General features: G+C 61.8%; 1 protein-coding gene across 2 annotated transcripts; it reads left to right on the top strand.

The window, feature by feature from the left end:
- The first annotated feature begins 400 nt into the window (after nucleotides 1-400).
- Nucleotides 401-20,466, top strand: SLC4A1 (solute carrier family 4 member 1 (Diego blood group)). Of its 2 annotated transcripts, XM_085211028.1 has the most exons (22): nucleotides 401-488; nucleotides 3,226-3,302; nucleotides 3,397-3,484; nucleotides 4,265-4,328; nucleotides 4,425-4,519; nucleotides 5,328-5,401; nucleotides 5,542-5,716; nucleotides 5,857-5,992; nucleotides 6,104-6,248; nucleotides 6,701-6,770; nucleotides 8,004-8,188; nucleotides 10,162-10,366; nucleotides 10,457-10,651; nucleotides 12,725-12,873; nucleotides 14,044-14,238; nucleotides 15,787-15,954; nucleotides 16,069-16,158; nucleotides 16,272-16,438; nucleotides 16,626-16,879; nucleotides 16,960-17,129; nucleotides 17,246-17,419; nucleotides 18,714-20,466. In XM_085211028.1, exons 2-22 carry the CDS (start codon nucleotides 3,285-3,287, stop codon nucleotides 18,792-18,794), a joined length of 2,898 nt encoding a protein of 965 aa, XP_085067154.1. In that variant the 5' UTR covers nucleotides 401-488; nucleotides 3,226-3,284; the 3' UTR covers nucleotides 18,795-20,466. The 2 variants fall into 2 exon arrangements, with proteins under 2 accessions (XP_085067154.1, XP_085067155.1); XM_085211029.1 differs by lacking the exons at nucleotides 4,265-4,328; nucleotides 4,425-4,519 and having other exon boundaries at nucleotides 402-488.
- Nucleotides 20,467-20,968: the final 502 nt, after the last annotated feature.

The following is a 20,968-nucleotide window of genomic DNA, read 5'->3' on the forward strand; positions in this document are numbered from 1 at the left end:
AGGGACAGAAGGACAGAAGGACAGAAGGACAGAGAAACAGAGGGACAAAGGAACAGAGGGACAGAAGGACAGAAGGACAGAAGGACAGAAGGACGGCCACGTCCCATTGCTGCCCATTGGCCCCATTTGGGAAACCCCCTCTTCCCCCCCCCCCCCCTTAAAAAATAAAAAGTAAATCCCAAAGAGAGAAAAACCCCAAAGTGCAGCCATGGGGGGGGGATCCCCAGGAGCTCCCCCGGGAATCCCGCAGCCCCACAGCCGATAGCAGAGGAGCGGGATGAGCGGCGGGGCAGCGGTGTGGGATGGGATGGGTATTATGGGATGCCGCAGATGTTGCGCCCCGATAACTGTGGGTATGGGGCCGGGGGGGGGCAGCGGGGCGGGGGGGGGGAGGCCGGGGGGGAGATTAGGAGGTGAGAAGTGACTCAGGGCATTTGGGATCCTGACCCGGTGCTGCGCAGAGCCGAGGGTGGTGGCGGCGTCCCCAGGTGGGTGTGGGGTCGGGGGGCGAAGGGGGGGGCGGGGGGGGGGCACCCCGAGGTGGTCGTTTGTGGGTCGGGGGGTGGGGTGGGGTCCCTGGGTTTGGACGGGGCGTGAGATGAGCTGTGCTGTATGGGGGGGGGAGAGGGGGGGTGCGAGGTGTGCGGGGTTGGGGGTCCGGAGGTGGGGGTCCTTATGGGGTCTGTGCCACATCGGTGGGTGTATGAGGGCGGGGGGAGCCCCCACGTGGGTGGGGGGCACGGGGGGTGCGGGAGGGGTGGGTTCTGTGTGGTGTCCTACAGGCCACGAGGGCCCCATATTGTGCACAGCAGGTGCTTGGAGAGGGTGTATGGGGTCCCCATTGCACACCCATATAGGGTGTATGGGGTTCCTACTGCACACCCATATAGGGTGTATGGGGTCCCTACTGCACACCCATATAGGGTGTATGGGATCCCCATTGCACACCCATTAGGGTGTATGGGGTCCCTACTGCACACCCATATAGGGTGTGTGGGGTCCCTACTGCACACCCATATAGGGTGTGTGGGGTCCCTACTGCACACCCATATAGGGTGTATGGGGTCCCCATTGCACACCCATATAGGGTGTATGGGATCCCCATTGCACACCCATATAGGGTGTATGGGGTCCCTACTGCACACCCATATAGGGTGTGTGGGGTCCCTACTGCACACCCATATAGGGTGTATGGGGTCCCCATTGCACACCCGTATAGGGTGTATGGGGTCCCTACTGCACACCCATATAGGGTGTATGGGGTCCCTACTGCACACCCATATAGGGTGTATGGGGTCCCTACTGCACACCCATATAGGGTGTGTGGGGTCCCTATTGCACACCCATATAGGACATATGGGTTTCCCATTGCAGACTCCTATAGGATGCATGGAGTCCCCGCTGCAGACCCATATAGGACACACGGGTTTCCCATTGCACTCTCATACGGGGTGACGGGGTGCATAAATTCCTCATTGCACACCCATGTATGGGATGTGGGCTCCCTGCTGCAGACCCATATAGGACACAGGGGCTCCCCGTTACACACTTATATAGGACATATGGGCTCCCCATTGCACACCCATGTAGGGGATTTGGGATCCCCATTGCACACCTATATAGGACATTTGGGCTCTCCATTGCACACCTATGTAGGGCATTTAGGTTCCCCATCGCACACCCATGTAGGGGATATGGGCTCCCCATTGCACACCCATACAGGACACAGGGTCTCCCCATTGCACACCCCCACACCCACGACCCCACAGCAGTGGGATCCCTGGGGCTGACCCTGTGCCCCCCAACCCCTCACCGCTCCCCACGGGCCACATACGGGATCAGTGGGGCAGCGGGGCGGGGTTGGAGGCTCATTATCAGTGGGGCGCAGCGGGGCGGCTGTGGGGTGGGGAGCGGGGCGGCCAGCCTGGGGGGCCGGGGGGGCCGCTGCCAAAGCGGGGCCAGGCGGGGCAGGAAGGAGGAGGCCGGGTCCGAGGCGGCCGTGGTTCCCGTGACCCCGTCACCGTTCCCGTGTCCCCACCGTGTCCTTCACGGCCCCGTTGTGGTTCCTCCGTTCCCCCCCCCCGTCCCCCCCCCCGCTGTGGGCTCCCGCCGCCCCACCGCCATCCTTGTGACCCCCTGGGAGTCCCCGTGACCCCATTGGGGTCCCCGCTGCATCCAGCCTGGGAGTGAGCTCCTGCATCACCCTGGTGAGAGCTGGGGGTCCCGCTGCCCTCCCCGCGCCCCCCGCCCCACTTTCTCCCTATTCCCCCCCCCCCATCTCGCCCCCACGGGAGTTCCTGGGACGGGGCAATGCGGGATAGCGTGGGGTTCCCCTGTGTGGGTGCCCCATTGGTGGAGGTGTAGGGCCCCCCCCGCTTCCCACGGGGTTCCCCCACGCGAGTGGGTGGGGGTCACGGAGGGGGGAACCCCGGGGCGGTGTCGGGTGGGGGCACCCATGGGAGTAGGGGCAGAGCGCCCCCTGGCGGTCGTGCCCTGGGGCAGCGGGGGGGACCCCACCCGTGGGCGTGGGTCCCTATAGGGTGCAACACACGCGTGTGGGGCCATACGGGACCCCACTCATGCGCACGGCTCCACAGGGACACGACCCACGCGTGGGGTTCCATGGGAGCCTTGCCTCCTGTGGCGGTCCATATGGGATCACATTCGTGTGCACGGGTCCTTAGAAACCCTTTATGGACCGTATATGTGGTTGATATGGTTTGTATGGTCAGGCACTTGTGTACATGGGGCAGTTTGGGTTCCCACCTTGGAGTCTGTGACCAGACAGGACCTGACTGACGTGTATGGATCCTAAAGGACCCGATCCCTGCGTGTGGGTCCATATGAGACCTGCCCCACACGTGGGTCTGTATGGGAGCTGACCAGTGTGCACTGGTCCGTATGGGACCTGCCCCACGCCTGAGAGGCTGTGGGACCCAGCCCCTGCCCACAGCTCCGCGGGGACCTGACCCCCCCATACACACTCCATAGGGAATTGACCCCCCCACACACACACCGTGGGGACCTGACCCCCCCGTGCAGGATGTCCCTGGTGCACGGGTGTGGGCGGGATGGGGCCGCGATGCCACCTCCCAGCGGGCAGCAGCCGGAGCTGTGCCATCTCCCAGCGTTGGTTCCCATCAGCAGGGCAGGGCACGGTCCCCCCCCCCCCCCGACCTCCCCACTTTGCTCCTAATGCTGTCTCTCCTCTCCTGCACGCCGCAGAGCGGGGCATGGTGCCGCCGGGCTGAGCGCTGGCACGCAGTGGGGGGGTGAGCAGAGCCATGGAGGGGCCCGCCCAGGTAGGGACACCCTGGCCCCCCCCGCCGCTGCGCCCCGTCCTGCTGATCCCCAAACCCCCACGACCCCGCTGACCCCCAATCTGTGCGCCCACAGGACACCGAGGACGCGCTACGCAGGAGCCTGGACCCCGAGGGTTACGAGGACACCAAGGACTCCAGGATATCCCTGGGGGGGATGAGCAGTGAGTGGCACCGATGGCTGGGGGGTTGTGGGGTGGGCAGAGGGGACGGCACTGCATGGAGGGGCATCGCGGTGCAGCAGTGCTGTGTGGGTGCTGTGGGGCTGTGGGGCTGGGGTTGTGTGACCCCATACGGGCAGCGGTGCTGTGCCGGTGCTGCTGGGGCTGGGCTGCACGTTGCAATGCTGTCGGTGCTGCTGTTGCACGGGTGTTGTGTTGCACGGGGACTGGCGCTGTGCGGTGCACTGCACGGGCAGTGGTGTTGCATAGGAACGTTGCAGGGATGCCCGGCGTGGGCACCAGCGTTGCATGGGCACTGGGATTGCATGAGTGCCAGTGTTGCGTAGGCACCAGCATCGTGTGGGTGACGGTGTCGCGTGGGTGCCAGCATTGGCGTGGACACCAACAGTGCATGGGTGCCAGCATTGCATGGGTGCCAGCAATGTAAGGGTGCCAGTGTTGGCATGGACAGCAGCACTGCAAGGTAGCAGCTTTGCATGAGCACCAGTACTGCATGGACACCGATGCTGCATGCATTCCAGCAATGCATGAGAGCCAGATTTGCACGGGTACCAGCGTTGCACAGATGCATTGCATGGGCTCTAGAGTTGCACGAATGCCCAACTTGCCCGGGTGCCAACGTGCTGCACGAGCAGCAATGCTGCACAAACACCTGCACCGCACGGTGCTGGCGTTGCACAGGTGCCAGGTTTGCTGGGTGCCAGCGGGTGGCTGTGGGCCGGGTGCTGGAGTCTCCATAACGCTGCTGCCCGTTGTGCACAGGGGCTGTTGGTGGCGTTGGGTCCCCCCTGCAGAGGGCGAGAGCTGAGCAGCTGTCCCCGCTGCGGTGAGTCGCTCCCACTCACGGACCCCCCCCCCCCCGGGATGACCCTCCTCTCCCCCCCATGTTGGCACCCGGCGCTGAGCGCTGTGTGTTTTGCAGCCGCTTTCTGCCCAGCCACCGGGGATCCTACGATGTGGACGGGAGGAGGCGCGAGGTCGGGGCCCCACCGGAACGGGACGGTGGCAGAGGGCAGAGTGAGTGAGAGCGGGGACGTTGTGGGGGGGGACACGGAGATATTTGTGCGTCCTCCTCCCCCCCCCCCCCCCCTTCAGGTCCCTCTGCCGCCGTGGGGTGGCACAGCGGGGTGACCGCGATCGCTTGTCCTGATCGCCCATTGATTGAGGGTAAACAGAGCCGTGTTTGGGGTGAGGACAGGAACCACTCGGGGCTGAGCGCCGTCCGGCGCCGGGCGGCTCCGTGGTGACAAGGACGGCTCGGTGCGCGCCGTGTGCCATAGGGGACACCGTGGTGACACGCGCCCCGTCCCATCGGTGGCGTCGCTCCCATCCTGGCGGGGATGGATGCGGTGTCAGCGGGGCCCGGCACATCGTACAGGGGACCGCGGGGGTCCCTGGTGTGGGTCCTGCGGGGTGAGGGGGCGAGGTGCCCCCCCCGGGGGCTGCGCCGCTGTTTACTGTCAGCAGGAGCAAAGTGCTTTGGGGTTTATGGTGCACACAGGGCGTGGGGCCGGCCGGCCGCACGCAGAGGGGCTTTATAGGGTCGGAGCATGCGGGGAGAGCGGGGGGGAGCAGGTAGGCAGGGGATGGGGACGGGGGACACCAGGCCGTTAGGTGAGGGGACGCCGTGTCCCCATCGTGGTCCAGGTGCCCGGGTTTGGGGTCTGGGGCCGAGCGTGGCAATGGGGCTGTCAACCCACCCCGGTGCCGGGCACTGCAGAGGGGCGATGGGGCGGTGGAGGTAGGGGTGGGGGGGGGGGGACACCCTGCAGACCCCACTGGGGTTGGGCAGGACCTGCTGACACGGCGCCCGCTTCGCTCACAGCTCCATCGGTGACCGATGTGGACCTGGAGGCCGCGGGGAGCAGACAGCCCACGGCCCAGAGGGACACCCATGAGGTGGGTGCTGCGACCACCGGGACCCCCCCTTCCCCATCCCATCGGCACCAACGAGGCCACTGGGGGACAATGATGGGGGTCCTGGCCACAGTGGGTGGGTGGGCAGCATCAGTGCAGCGGGTGACACGCGGTGACCGCAGGGGTACGTGGAGCTGCACGAGTTGGTGCTGGACAGCAAGAAGGAGCTGTGCTGGATGGAAGCCGGGCGCTGGCTGCATCTGGAGGAGAGCATGGAGCCGGGGGGGACCTGGAGTAGCCACCTCCCCCTGCTCACCTACAACGGGCTGCTGGAGCTGCGCCGTGCCTTCGCCAGAGGTGGGGAGCCCGCGTTGTGCGCCGGGGGATGCGGGCACGGCGATGTGCGGTGCCAAGGCGGTGCCAAAACGCGGTGCCAAAACGCGGTGCCAAAACGGCGGTGCCAAAACGCGGTGCCAAAAAGTGGTGCCATCCTGCAGGCATCGTGCTGCTGGACGTGGCGGCCACCTCGCTGGCAGCCATGGCCCACACACTGCTGGAGCAGCTCATCTATGAGGGGCAGCTGAAGCCGCAGCACCGGGACGACGTCCTGCGGGCGCTGCTGCTGCAGCACAAGTACGCACGGATCCCCGGTGGGGTGTTCCCCCCCCCCCTTCCCCAAGGCTGTGTGTCCCCCCCCCCCCCCCGGGGTGTCGAGGCGCGGTGGCAGCTGTTGTGGCCTTGCAGGCATCCCACTGAGGCTGAGTCGGTGTGGACGCTGCCGGCAGCGCAGCTGCAGCACTGGGATGGGGAGCAGATGGATGTGGAGCACCGTGCGCTGCTGCAGGAGCACCGGGCTGTGGAGATGAGGGAGCTGCATGGGGCCAAGCAGGTGAGCAAGGAGGTGGGGGGGGGGGGTGTGCAGGGGAGCAGGGGGGGTGGCGTGCTGATGGTGCTCATCCTCGTGTGTGTGTGTGCTTGCACGGGAGCACACGTGTGTTTTGCACGGGGAGGTGTGAGCGCACGAGGATATGGCTGTGTGTGAGTGCACACAGTGGGGGGCAGCGGGGGGGCACAGAGGGACGGATTGGGACGTGTAGAGGGGGACACGTGGGGGACGTGCAGGGGGCTGGACCCGGACCCATAGGGGGTGTAGAGGGAGACAGGGGGTGCAGGGGGTGACGGGGGCACACAGGGGGGTTGGAGGGGGTGCATCAGGACCTGCAGTGCGCATACAGAAAACACACGGGGGGCTCTCAGGGACACGCAGGGGCCGGAGCGGGACAGCAGGGTCTGTTCCAAGGGGCTCCAGCTGACCCCTGCCCCCCCCCCCCGGCCCCACAGGGGGTGCAGCTCGACCCCCAGCTCCACCAGCAGCTCCCCGAGGACGCCGAGGCCACTCTGGTGCTCGTGGGTGAGTGCTGGGGGGTTTTGCTGTGCCCCACACTGCTGTGTGCTCACCCACCGCCCTTCTGCTGCTCCCCACACCCTCAGCCCCCCCCCCCCCCACCTCCAGTCCCATTCTGTGTCCCTGTGTCTGTCCCTGTGTCTGTCCCTGTGCCACATCACTGCATCCCTGCATCTCCATTTCTCACGTCCCTACATCCCGCTTCCCAACGTCCCTATAACCCCATTTCCCTGTGTCCCTATATCCCTCACACCCCAATGTCCCTGTATCCCATTTCCCACATCCCCATATCCCCATCATTTCCCAATATCCCTATTTCTCATTTCCCAGTGTCCCTATATCCCCATTTCCCTACACCATCACTTCCCAATGTCCCTATATTCCCATACCCCAATGTCCCTATATCTCAGTTCCCAATGTCCCTACACCCTCACATCCCAATATACCTACACCCCCCCTTCCCAACGCCCCTATTTCCATTTCCCACATCCCTATATCCCCATCATTTCCCAATGTTCTAACATCCCATTTCCCAACATCCCTACCCCCCCACTTCCCTACACCCCAATTCCCAATATCCCTATATCCTCACACCCCAACATCCCTACACCCTCACTTCCCAATGTCCCTACACCCCCCTTCCCAACACCCTAAATCCCATTTCCCACATCCCCATATCCCCATAATTCCCCAATATCCCTATTTCTCATTTCCCAATATCCCTCTACCCCCACATCCCAATATCCCTACACCCTCTTCCCAACACCCTAAATCCCATTTCCCATATCCCCATATCCCCATAATTTTTCCCAACATCCCTACACCCTTCCCCACCCCAATCCCCAATATCCCCATATCCCCACACCCCAACGTCCCTACACCCTCACTTCCCAATGTCCCTCTACCTCCCCTCCCAACACCCTACGCCCCATTTCCCACATCCCATATCCCCATAATCCCCCAATATCCCTATTTCTCATTTCCCAATATCCCCATATCCCCATAATCCCCCAATATCCCATATCCCCACACCCCAACGTCCCTCCGCCCCCCTCCCAACACCCCACATCCCATTTCCCACCCCCACATCCCCACCATTCCCCAATATCCCTACATCTCGCTTCCCATTGCCCGCACACCGCCCTTCCCAACGCCCCCACATCCCACCCCTACATCCCATCCCCACTCCTCCACCCGCCCCCCAACCCCCCCGCCCCCCTGACCCGCCGCTTCCCCCAGGCTGCGCCGCATTCCTGCAGCAGCCCACGCTGGCCGTGGTTCGGCTCCGCGCTGCGGTGCGGATGGACGCGGTGCTGGCGGTTCCGCTCCCCGTGCGCTTCGTGCTGGCGGTGCTGGGACCCGACAGCCCCCGCCTGAGTTACCACGAGATCGGCCGCGCCGCCGCCACCCTCATGTCCGACCGGGTACGGCGCCGCCACCGCCGGCAGCTCGGCCCCGTGTGCCGTCTGTCTGTGTCCCCGTGTCCCCGTGTCCCCATGTATCTCCATGTCCCCATGTCCCCATGTCCCCATGTATCTCCATGTCCCCGTGTCCCCATGTATCTCCATGTCCCCATGTCCCCGTGTCCCCATGTATGTGTCCCCATGCCCCCATGTCCTTCGTGTCCCCGTGTCCCCATGTCCCCATGTCCCCATGTATCTGTGTCCCCATGTCCCCATGTCCCCATGTATGTGTCCCCATGTCCCCATGTCCTCCATGTCCCATGTCCCCATGTCCCCATGTCCCCATGTATCTGTGTCCCCATGTCCCCATGTCCCCATGTCCCCATGTATCTGTGTCCCCATGTCCCCATGTCCCCATGTATGTGTCCCCATGCCCCCATGTCCTTCGTGTCCCCGTGTCCCCGTGTCCCCATGTCCCCATGTATGTGTTCCCATGTCCCCATGTCCTCCATGTCCCCATGTCCCCATGTCCCCATGTCCCCATGTATCTGTGACCCCATGTCCCCATGTCCCCATGTATCTCTATGTCCCCATGTCCCCATGGCCCCATGTATCTCCATGTCCTCATGTCCCCATGTCCCTCGTGTCCCCATGTCCCCATGTCCTCATAGATCTCTATGTCCCCATGTCCCCATATCCCCATGTATCTGTGTCCCCATGTCCCCATGTCCCCATGTCCCCATATCCCCATGTATCTGTGTCCCCATGTCCCCATGTCCTCATGTCCCCATATCCCCATTTGTCTGTGTCCCCATGTCCTCGTGTCCCCATGTATCCCCATGTCCCCATGTCCCTCGTGTCCTCATGTCCCCATATCCCCATTTGTCTGTGTCCCCATGTCCTCGTGTCCCCATGTATCCCCATGTTCCCGTGTCCCCATATCCCTCATGTTCTCATGTCCCTATATCCCCATGTATCTGTGTCCCCATGTCCCCATGTATCTGTGACCCCATGTTCCATTGTCCTTCATGTCCCCATGTCCCTCGTGTCCTCATGTCCCCATGTCCCCATGTATCTGTGTCCCCATGTCTCTACATCCCCATGTCCCTTTGTATTCATATCCCCGTGTCCCTGTGTATCTGTGTCCCTGTGTCCCCATGTCCTCATGTCCCTGTGTACCCACGTCCCCGTATATCCATCTCCACATCCCCATGTCCCCATATCCCCATGTCCCCATATCCCAGTGTCCCTGTGTCCCTGTGTATCTGTGTCCCCGTGTCCCCATGTCCCCACATCCTTGTGTCCCCATGTCCCTGTGTCCCCCTGTCCCTGTGCCCCATATCCCCTTAGAGCTCCACATCTTTGTGCCCCATGTTCTCGTGTCCCCACGTCCCCAGGTCCCCATGTCCCCATGCCCCTGTGGCCCTCCGCACCCTCGTGTTCCCACACCACAGCGTCCCATGCCCCCACCTTCCTGTGTTCCTATGTCCCCATGCCACCTCCTTGTCCCCTGTCCCCATTTCCTCATGGCTCCACGTGTCACACCCCTCTATAGCTCCATGTCCCCCCGTCCCCATCTCCCGCTGCCCCCCGTCCCCACGCCCCTGCAGCCTCATTGTCACCATGCCACAACATCCCACGTCCCATCTATGTGTCCCACGTCCCCACATCCCTGTGTCCCCACATCGCTGTGTCCCCACGCCACGTCCCCATGCTCCACGTGCCCCTGTCCCCTTGTGTCCCTTCACACCCCCACCCCGTGGCCCCAGCATCCCTGTCACGACGTCCCACGTCTCCGTGTCCCCACTGCCCCGTGCCCCCACACCTTGTGTCCCCACACCCACATCCCCCCCCCAGGTGGCCCCACATCCCCAAATCCCAATCCCTCACTCCCCTTTGACCCCCACCCCTCACCATCCCCACGCTCCACCCCCCCCTACCTCACTGCCCCCCATCTCCCACCCTGCGGACACATCCCCCCCTCCACCCCACAGGTGTTCCGCCGCGACGCCTACCTGTGCGGGGGCCGTGAGGAGCTGCTGGGGGGGCTGGAGGATTTCCTGGAGGCCAGCATCGTTCTGCCACCCCGCGAGGTGCCCAGCGAGCAGCACCTGCATGCCCTGATCCCACTGCAACGCCAGCTGCTCCGCCGCCGCTACCAGCACCCCGACACCACACGCAGCGTCCCCAAAGACACAGGTCCGTCCCCACCTTGGGGTCCCTTTTACCCTCACCCTCCAACCCCCCCCCAGGTCCCTTTGGTTTAGGAGATGTCCTCGCTGTCCGTAGGGATTAAGGAGCAGGATGACGACCCGCTGCTCCGGACGGGGCGGCCGTTTGGGGGGCTGCTGCGGGACATCCGCCGCCGTTACCCCAAATACCTCAGTGACATCAGGGATGCGCTCAACCCGCAGTGCCTGGCTGCCGTCATCTTCATCTACTTCGCCGCTCTGTCACCCGCTGTCACCTTCGGAGGCTTGCTGGGTAACGCGGGGACACGGGGAGCCGTCCTGCGTCACCGCCTGCTGCGCCATCCTGGGGACTGCTGCGTCCCCATTCCCCAGAGTCCCCACATCTACACGTCCCCACGTCTCTCCCTACGTCCTCATCCCCCCTGTGTCCCTACACCCCGTGTCCCCGCGTCCCCACGTCCCCATTCCCCCGTGTCCCCACGTCCTTGCGCCCTCATACCCACGTCCCCTCTGCATGTCCCCACGTCGCTGTGTGCCCGGTCTCGGTGTCCCCAGATCCACGTGTCCCCACGTCCCCGTGTCCCAATATCACGTGTCCCCATTCCCCCGTGTCCCTATGCCCCCATGTCCCCAAGTCCCTGTGTCCCCATGCCCCCACATCCTTGCATCCCCATGCCCCTATATCCCGGTGTGCACGTCCCCATATGTTCCATGTCCCCGTGCCACCCCACATCCCTGTGCCCCGTGTCCCTCCACACACCCATGTTCCCACACACCAGTGTCTCCATGCCCTCATGTCCCCATGTCCCCGTGTGCCTCCGTCTCCGTGTCCCCACACCCCTGTGGCCCATGTCCCCATATCCCCATGTCCCCGTGATCCCATCTTTCCACGTCCCCATATCCCCACACCTCAGTAGCCCGTGTTCCCACGTCATTGTACCCCTATGTCCTCGTGTCCCCCCCCCCCCATGTCCCCACATCACTACACCTCAGTGATCCACGTCCCCATGTCCTCATATCCCCCTGCTCACATGTCCCCGTGTCCCTGTGTCCCCATGTCCTCATGTCCCTATATCTCCATGCCCCTCATGTCTCCATGTCCCTGTGTCCCCATGGCCTCGTGTCCTGTCCCTATATCTCCATGACCCAGAGTTTCATGTCCCCATGCCCCTGTGTCCCTGTGTCCCTATATCTCCATGTCCCCATGTCCCTACATCCCCATGCCCCCCATGTCCCCATGCCCCCATGTCCCTGTGTCCCTACGTCCTCATGTCCCTGGGTCCCTGTGTCCCTGTGTCCCTACATCCCCATGTCCCCATGTCCCCGTGTCCCCGTGTCCCTACATCCCCATGTCCCCATGTCCCTGGGTCCCTGTGTCCCTGTGTCCCTACATCCCCATGTCCCCATGTCCCCGTGTCCCTGTGTCCCTGTGTCCCTACATCCCCATGTCCCCATGTCCCCATGTCCCTGTGTCCCTACATCCCCATGTCCCCATGTCCCTGTTTCCCTGTGTCCCCCCGTCCCTACATCCCCATGTCACCATGTCCCCATGTCCCTACATCCCCACATCCCCATGTCCCCGTGTCCCTGTGTCCCTACATCCCCATGTCCCTGTGTCCCTGTGTTCCTGTATCCCTATGTCCCTACATCCCCATGTCCCCATGTCCCCGTGTCCCCCCGTCCCTACATTCCCATGTCCCCGTGTCCCTATGTCCCCATGTCCCCATGTCCCCATGTCCCTGTGTCCCTATGTCCCTGTGTCCCTACATCCCCATGTCCCCATGTCCCTGGGTCCCTGTGTCCCTGTGTCCCTGCATCCCCATGTCCCCGTGTCCCTATGTCCCTGTGTCCCTACATCCCCATATCCCCATGTCCCTGGGTCCCTGTGTCCCTGTGTCCCTACATCCCCATGTCCCCATGTCCCTGTGTCCCTGTGTCCCTACATCCCCATGCCCCCATGTCCCCATGTCCCTGTGTACCTACATCCCCATGCCCCCCTGTCCCCGTGTCCCTGTATCCCTATGTCCCTACATCCCCATGTCCCTGTGTCCCCATGTCCCCATGTCCCTATATTCCCATGTCCCTACATCCCCATGTCCCCGTGTCCCCATGTCCCCATGTCCCTATATCCCTGTGTCCCTACATCCCCATGTCCCCGTGTCCCCATGTCCCCATGTCCCCATGCCCCATTATCCCCATGTCCCCATGTCCCTGTGTCCCTACATCCCCAAGTCCCCACATTCACAGCACCCCCCAGGAACCTCCAGCCCGCTGCACTGAGCATTTTGGGGTGGTGGTGGTGTGGAGGCGGTGGGGGGGGCGGCTCCTTTCCCCCCCCCTCAAATCACACCTGCTGTGCCCCCAGGTGAGAAGACCCAAGGTATGATGGGGGTGTCGGAGCTGCTGGTCTCCACCTGTGTGCAGTGTTTGCTCTTCAGCCTCCTCAGCGCCCAGCCTCTGCTCGTCGTCGGCTTCTCGGGGCCGCTGCTGGTCTTTGAGGAGGCTTTCTACTGGGTGGGCTCCCAGCTGGGGGAGGGGACACAATTCGGGGGAGGGGGACTTCGGGGGGGGCAGAGGTGTGATGTCGTGTAGGGGGTGGCACTTTTGGGGTGGCACATGGGGACAGACACTTTGGGGTTGGCACTGGGGTGACGGCCTTTTGGGTGATGGCACCTTTGGGGTGGCACATAGGGATGGGCACTTATGGGGTTGGCACCTTTGAGGTGGCACATAGGGACTGGCACTTATGGGACTGGCACCTTTGGGGTGGCACCTTTGGGGTGGCACATATGGATGGGCACTTATGGGAATGGCACCTTTGGGGTGGCACATAGGGATGGGCATACTTATGGCGTTGGCACCTTTGGGGTGGCACATAGGGACGGGCACTTATGGGACTGGCACCTTTGGGGTGGCACATAGAGACTGGCACTTATGGGACTGGCACCTTTGGGGTGGCATATAGGGATGGGCACTTATGGGAATCGTACCTTTGGGGTGGCACTTATGGGCTGGCACCTTTGGGGTGGCACATAGAGACTGGCACTTATGGGACTGGCACTCTTGGGGTGGCATATAGGGATGGGCACTTATGGGAATCGCACCTTTGGGGTGGCACATATGGATGGGCACTTATGGGAATGGCACCTTTGGGGTGGCACATAGGGACGGGCACTTATGGGGTTGGCACCTTTGGGGTGGCACATAGGGATGGGCACTTATGGGACTGGCACCTTTGGGGTGGCACATAGGGACGGGCACTTATGGGAATGGCACCTTTGGGGTGGCATATAGGGATGGGCACTTATGGGACTGGCACCTTTGGGGTGGCACCTTTGGGGTGGCACATAGGGACGGGCACTTATGGAGTGGCATATATGTGATGACACCTTGAGGATGGCACACACTGAGTGGCGCTTTTGGGGTGGCACAGGGCTGGTGCCATGTAGGGGGATGGCACTTTTGGGATGGCATTTTGGGGGTGGCACCTTTGGGATGGCACATAGGGGCTGGCACTTATGGGGTGGCATATATGTGATGATACTTTGGGGATGGCACTTTTGGAGGGGCACTTTCGGGGTGGCACACGGGGGATGGCGCGTGGGTGCCCCCATCCCACACGCAGGAGGTGTGGGGCACCCCGCACTGCCGTGGGGCTGACGGGGCCGTGGTTTTTGGTGGCAGTTCTGTGAGGGACAGGGCATGGATTACATCGTGGGACGGGTGTGGATCGGCTTCTGGCTGATCCTGCTGGTGCTGGTGGTGGTGGCCTGCGAGGGCAGCGTCCTGGTGCGCTACCTGTCCCGCTACACGCAGGAGATCTTCTCCTTCCTCATCTCCCTTATCTTCATCTACGAGACCTTCGCCAAGCTCGCCACGGTGAGGGGCGGCGGGGGGTCCCACAGAGCCAGAGAGAGTGGTGGGGTGCAGCAGGGATGGAACTGTGGGGTGCAATGAGGATGGAGATGTGGGGTACAGAAGATTGGAGCTATGGGATGCAGTGGGGATGGAGCTGTGGGGTGCAATGAGGATGGAGCTGTGGGGTGCAGCTAGGATGGAGCTGTGGGGTGCAGCTGGGATGGAGCTGTGGGGTGCAATGGGATGGAGATGTGGGGTGCAGCTGGGATGGAGATGTGGGGTGCAGCAAGGATGGAGATGTGGGGTACAGCAAGATGGAGCTATGGGATGCAGCAAGGATGGAGCTGTGGGGTGCAGTGGGATGGAGCTGTGGGGTGGGGATGGAGCTGTGGGGTGCAAGAGATGGAGCTGTGGGGTGCAGCAAGGATGGAGCTGTGGGGTGCAGTAGGGATGGAGCTGTGGGGTGCAGTGGGATGGAGCTGTGGGGTGCAGCAGGGATGGAGATGTGGGGTGCAGAAGGATGGAGCTGTGGGGTGCAGCAAGGATGGAGCTGTGGGGTGCAGCAAGGATGGAGCTGTGGGGTGCAGTGGGATGGAGCTGTGGGGTGCAGCAGGGATGGAGCTGTGGGGTGCAGTGGGATGGAGCTGTGGGGTGCAGCAGGGATGGAGATGTGGGGTGCAGCAGGGATGGAGCTGTGGGGTGCAGCAAGGATGGAGCTGTGGGGTGCAGCAGGGATGGAGCTGTGGGGTGCAGCTGGGATGGAGCTGTGGGGTGCAGCAAGGATGGAGCTGTGGGGTGCAGCGGGGATGGAGCTGTGGGGTGCAGCAAGGATGGAGCTGTGGGGTGCAGCAGGATGGAGCTGTGGGGTGCAGCAGGGATGGAGCTGTGGGGTGCAGCAGGATGGAGCTGTGGGGTGCAGCAGAGGAGATGTGGGGTGCAGTGATGCTGTGGGGTGCAGCAAGGATGGAGCTGTGGGGTGCAGGGAGGATGGAGATGGTGGGTGCAGCAAGGATGGAGATGTGGGGTGCAGCAAGGATGGAGCTGTGGGGTGCAGCAGGATGGAGCTGTGGGGTGCAGCAGGGATGGAGCTGTGGGGAGCAGCAGGGATGGAGCTGTGGGGTGCAGCGGGGATGGAGCTGTGGGGTGCAGCTGGGATGGAGCTGTGGGGTGCAGCGGGATGGAGCTGTGGGGTGCAGCAGGGATGGAGCTGTGGGGTGCAGCAGGGATGGAGCTGTGGGGTGCAGCAGGGATGGAGCTGCGGGGTGCAGCATGGATGGAGCTGTGGGGTGCAGCAGGGATGGAGCTGTGGGGTGCAGTGGGATGGAGCTGTGGGGTGCAGCAGGGATGCAGTCCAGTCCATAATGCTTTCTCCCCCTCCCCAGCACTTCCCCACCTCACTCTTCTCCCCTTGCGGGGGTCTCTGGGAGCGGTGCTCTGGGCTCCCCCCGGTTCTGCCCTGCCCCCCAGCTCAGTGCCGTCCCCACGCAGTCGGTGGTGTTGGGACGGCGTCACCCCCGGTGCAGGTGGGGCAGTGTGTGGGGCCATCCCAACCTCATCTCCCACCCCCAGATCTTCAAGGATCACCCGCTGCAGTGGGAGTACAACGTGACGAACGCCGTGGACCCATCGGTGCCCAAACCCAACACGGCGCTGCTGTCCCTCGTCCTCATGGCTGGCACCTTTTTCCTCGCCCTCTTCCTCCGCAAATTTAAGAACAGCGTGTTCCTGCCCGGCAAGGTGAGCCTGGGGGGGGGTTTGGGGTCGGGTGTTGTCACCCCCCCCCAGAGTTTAGGGGGGTCCACTTGGCTGGAGGGGGGGCACGCAGGGGGGCTCAGTGCGGTGTCCCCGCAGATCCGGCGCCTGATCGGGGACTTCGGGGTGCCCATCTCCATCTTCATCATGGCCCTGGCTGACTTCTTCATCAAGGACACCTACACGCAGGTAGGGGGGTGTCCGTGTGGGTGGGTGGGGGGCACGGGGTGACCCCAGAGTGCACACGGTGGGAGGGGGCTGCAGGGTGCACCACCTCATCCGCCGTCTCCGCTCCTGTGCAGAAACTGAAGGTGCCCAGAGGGCTGGAGGTGACCAACAGCACGGCCCGGGGTTGGTTCATCCACCCCATGGGCATCAAGAACCCTTTCCCCATCTGGATGATGTTTGCCTCCGTGGTGCCCGCCCTCCTGGTCTTCATCCTCATCTTCCTCGAGACGCAGATCACCACGTGAGGACTGGGGGAGGGCCGGGGGGGCAGCGGGGCGGTGGGGAGGGATCCCACCCTGTCCTCACCTCCGCCCCCATCCTACCCCCATTCTCTCCCTGTCCCCATTACAACTGCCATCTCCATCCCCTCCCTGCCTGCCCCGCTGTCCCCGTCCTCAACCGTGGTTGCGTCCCCTCCGTCCCCGCAGCCTCATCGTCAGCAAGCCGGAACGGAAACTGGTGAAGGGCTCGGGGTTCCACCTGGACCTGCTGCTCATCGTGGCCATGGGCGGCGTGGCTGCACTCTTTGGCATGCCCTGGCTGAGTGCCACCACGGTGCGCACCATCACGCACGCCAACGCTCTCACCGTCATGAGCAAGAGCTCGGCGCCGGGAGAGAAATCCCAGATCCTGGAGGTGAAGGAGCAGCGCATCAGCGGGCTGCTGGTGGCCGTGCTGATCGGTGAGCGGGACGGGGATGGGGGAGGGGGGTCGGGGTTCAGACCCGTCCCCGTGCTGCCCGCTGACCCCCCGCCCCCCCAGGCGTCTCCATCCTGATGGAGCCCATCCTGAAGTACATCCCGCTGGCCGTGCTCTTCGGCATCTTCCTCTACATGGGCGTCACCTCGCTCTTTGGCATCCAGCTCTTCGACCGCATCCTGCTGCTGCTGATACCCCCCAAGTACCACCCCAAGGAGCCCTACGTCACCCGGGTGAGACGGCCACGCTTCGGGGCACCCTGCGGCCCGCCGGGCTCCGAGCTCCGAGCCCCCCCCCGCTCCATGGGGGTGGGATGCGGCCCCCGCCCTGACCCCCCTCTGTGCCGCAGGTGAAGACGTGGCGGATGCACATCTTCACCATCACGCAGATCCTCGTGCTGGCGCTGCTGTGGGGGGTGAAGGTCAGCAAAGCCTCTCTGGCGCTGCCCTTCATCCTGGTCCTCACCGTGCCGCTGCGGCGCTTCCTGCTGCCCTGCATCTTCAGCGAGATGGAGCTCAAATGCGTACGTGTTCACCCCCACCCCCCTTCTCTCCCCATCCCCGTTCCCACCCTCGTCTTTGTCCTCCTCTCCCTCCCTGCTCCTGATGCGTCCCCATCCCCACCCTGTCCCCATCCTATCCCCATTCTCCCCCTGTTCCCCCTCTGCCTCCATCCCGTTCACCGTTTCTGTCCTTATCCTATTCCTGCCCCCGTTATGACTGCCATTTCCATCTCCTCCCTTCCTGTGTCGCTGTCCCTGTCCCCATCCTCAACCTTCATTCCTGCCTCCATCTCTATCGCTGTCCCTGTCCTCATCCCCGTCCCTGTTCTCAGGTCTCTCACTATGCTCTCCCTGTTCCCATCTCTGTCTCCATCCCATTCACCATTTCCATCCTTATCCTCTTCCTGTCCCCAGTATGACTGCCATCTCCATCCACCCCTCATCCTCATCCCTGTTCTCATCTCCATTCCAATCTCCATTTGCATTCTCCTCCTGTCTCCATCCCCATCACTGCCCGTCCTCATTTTTGACCTCTCATTATGTCCTCCCTGTTCCCATCCCTGCCCCATCCCAACCCCATCATCTCCAACTCCATTTCCATCTCCATCTCTATCATCTCCACCTCAATCTCCAACATCTCTATCTCCATCTCCATCACCTCCAACTCCATTTCCTCCTCAGTCATCTCCACCTCCATTCACAGCTCCATCATTTCCATCTTCACCTCCATCATCTCTATCTCCATTTCCATCTCTATCATCTCCATCTTCATCTCCATCTCCTCCTCCATCACCTCCACCTCAATCTCCATCATCTCCATCTCCATCTCCATTATCTCTAACTCCACCTCCTCTTCCATTTCTCCATTTCCACCTCTATCATTTCCATATCCATCATCACCACCTCCAACTCCATCTCCACCTCCATCTGCATCTCCATCATCTCCATTTCCATTTCCATCTCTATTATTTCCATCCCCATCCCCATCTCCATCCCCATCTCCATCCCCATCCCCATCTCCATCCCCATCTCCATCATCTCCATCTCCATCCCCATCTCCATTATCTCCATCCCCATCTCCATCCCCATCCCCATCCCCATCTCCATCCCCATCCCCATCCCCATCTCCATCCCCATCTCCATCTCCATCTCAATTTCCATCTCCAACTCCACCACCTTCATCTCCACCACCTCCATCCCCATCCCCACCTCCATCCAACTCTTATCCCATCCCATCCCATCCCATCCCATCCCATCCCATCCCATCCCATCCCATCCCATCCCATCCCTCCTGACACCCCATCTCCCCCCACAGCTGGACACAGACGATGCAGTGGTGACATTTGAAGAGACGGAGGGCCAGGATGTGTACAACGAGGTGCAGATGCCCAGCTAAGGGCCCCCCCGTGCCCCCACCCACGTGTAGATCCACCATTGCCCCCCCAGAGCCGCATCCTGCCCAGAGCATCCCGCTATGCCACCCAGCATCCCGGGGTAGGGATGTCAACAGCCCAGCACAGGGGGTAGGGGTTTGTAATGCAGAGAATCACTGCAAAAACACCAAAAAAAAAAAAAAAGGGCAAAAAAAGAAAAAGCAAAAAAAGCGCCACTGCTTCAGCAGAGAAAAGCCGACGCTTGTGCAAGTAGAGCTTGCTCAAAAGAGAAGAAAGTAGCAGAACAGAGGATGCAAAAAGCACTTAGAGGCAGCAGCTGCTGCCAGGAGCGGTCTGTACATTGCTGCTTGCCGCGGGGGGCTGTAATTTATTGCTCAGGGCTGTGTGTACATAGGGCTGAGAAATGAGAAGTTGCAACTGACCAGGATGGATCCGGCGCAGCGCCGGGCAGGGACTGCGGGCACTGTCTGTCTGTCTGTCCGTCCGTCCGTCCTGCTGCGGGTGTTGCTGAATGCGTTGGTGCCGTCCCGTTGGGTTTTAGTGTTCCACTTCAACCCATGTAGTTCTCCCTGGATTTTTCCCCGCCATGATGGCTGCTTGCTGCCCACCGCCTGCCCCGAGCCTGTTCCCAGTGGGATTTCCCAAACACCTTTTCCAATGGGATTTCCCACACCCGTTCCCATTGGGATCACTTCCAAACTCATTCCCAATGGGAAATCCCAAACCCGTTCCAATGGGGTCACTCCCAAACCCATTCCCAATGGGATTTCCCAAAGCCATTCCAATGGGATCACTCCCAAACCTGTTCCCAATGGGATTTCTCCCAAATCCATTCCCACTGGGATCTCTCAAACCCATTCCCATTGGGATCACTCCCAAACCCATTCCCAATGGGATATCCCAAAGCCATTCCAATGGGATTTCCCAAACCCATTCCCAATGGGATATCCTAAATCCATTCCCATCGGGATCACTCCCAAACCCATTCCAATGGGGTCACTCCCAAACCTGTTCCCAATGGGATTTCTCTCAAATCCATTCCCACTGGGACCTCCCAAACCCATTCCCAATGGGATATCCCAAAGCCATTCCAATGGGATTTCCCAAAGCCATTCCCAATGGGATCACTCCCAAACCCATTCCAATGGGATTTCCCAAACCCATTCCAATGGGGTCACTCCCAAACCTGTTCCCACTGGGATCTCCCAAACCCATTCCCATTGGGATCACTCCCAAACCCATTCCCAATGGGATATCCCAAAGCCATTCCAATGGGATTTCCCAAACCCATTCCAATGGAGTCACTCCCAAACCCGTTCCCAATGGGATTTCTCTCAAATCCATTCCCACTGGGACCTCCCAAACCCATTCCCAATGGGATATCCCAAAGCCATTCCAATGGGATTTCCAAACCCATTCCCAATAGGATCTCCCAAACCAGCCCCATTACCAGTACCAGAACATGGATGTGCAAATACCCATCTCAACAGGACGTTGCCCCTCTTTGCCTATGGGAGTGGGGAAATCTCATCAGGGAAATCCCAAAAATGCAGCAGGGAGCAGAGCAGGTGGGGGGCACTGCGGCCGACCCCGGATTGCTGTGCGTTGGGGTTGTTTTACCAATGATGTGTCCGAAATAAACCTCGCTTTGTTTGATCTTCCCCTCCCAACCCACCTCCATCTCAGGCTTTAATAAAGACGTATCATCATAAATCATTACAACGGGACGGCAGTGGGGCTGCTCCATCTGCTGGGCACAAACCAGGGAACCCGTCATCCCATGGGATGCTCACTGCCACCACCCCCAAATGTCCCCCTGTGATGCTCACTGCCACCACCCCAAATGTCCCCCTGTGTTCCCATAGGATGCTCACTGCCATCACCCCAAATGTCCCTCCAGGATGCTCATTGCCACCACCCCAAATGTCCCCATGGGATGCTCACTGCCACCACTCCAAATGTCCCCCTGTGGTCCCATAGGATGCTCACTGCCACCACCCCAAATGTCCCCATTGGATGCTCATTGCCACCACCACAAATGTCCCTATAGGATGCTCACTGCCACCACCCCAAATGTCCCCATGGGATGCTCACTGCCACCACCACCAAATGTCCCCTTGTGGTCCCATGGGATGCTCACTGCCACCACCCCAAATGTCCCCATGGGATGCTCATT

Source organism: Meleagris gallopavo, chromosome 29, assembly GCF_905368555.1.
Source record: "Meleagris gallopavo chromosome 29, MGAL_WU_HG_1.1, whole genome shotgun sequence".
Taxonomy (NCBI): domain Eukaryota; kingdom Metazoa; phylum Chordata; class Aves; order Galliformes; family Phasianidae; genus Meleagris; species Meleagris gallopavo.

What these genes read in the sequence shown, in the direction of transcription:
- SLC4A1 (XM_085211028.1), top strand. An exon ending in GAGCAGCTGTCCCCGCTGCG is followed by an intron (nt 4,329 to 4,424) that starts GTGAGTCGCTCC and finishes TGTGTTTTGCAG; the next exon opens with CCGCTTTCTGCCCAGCCACC. An exon ending in TCAAGGACACCTACACGCAG is followed by an intron (nt 16,159 to 16,271) that starts GTAGGGGGGTGT and finishes GCTCCTGTGCAG; the next exon opens with AAACTGAAGGTGCCCAGAGG.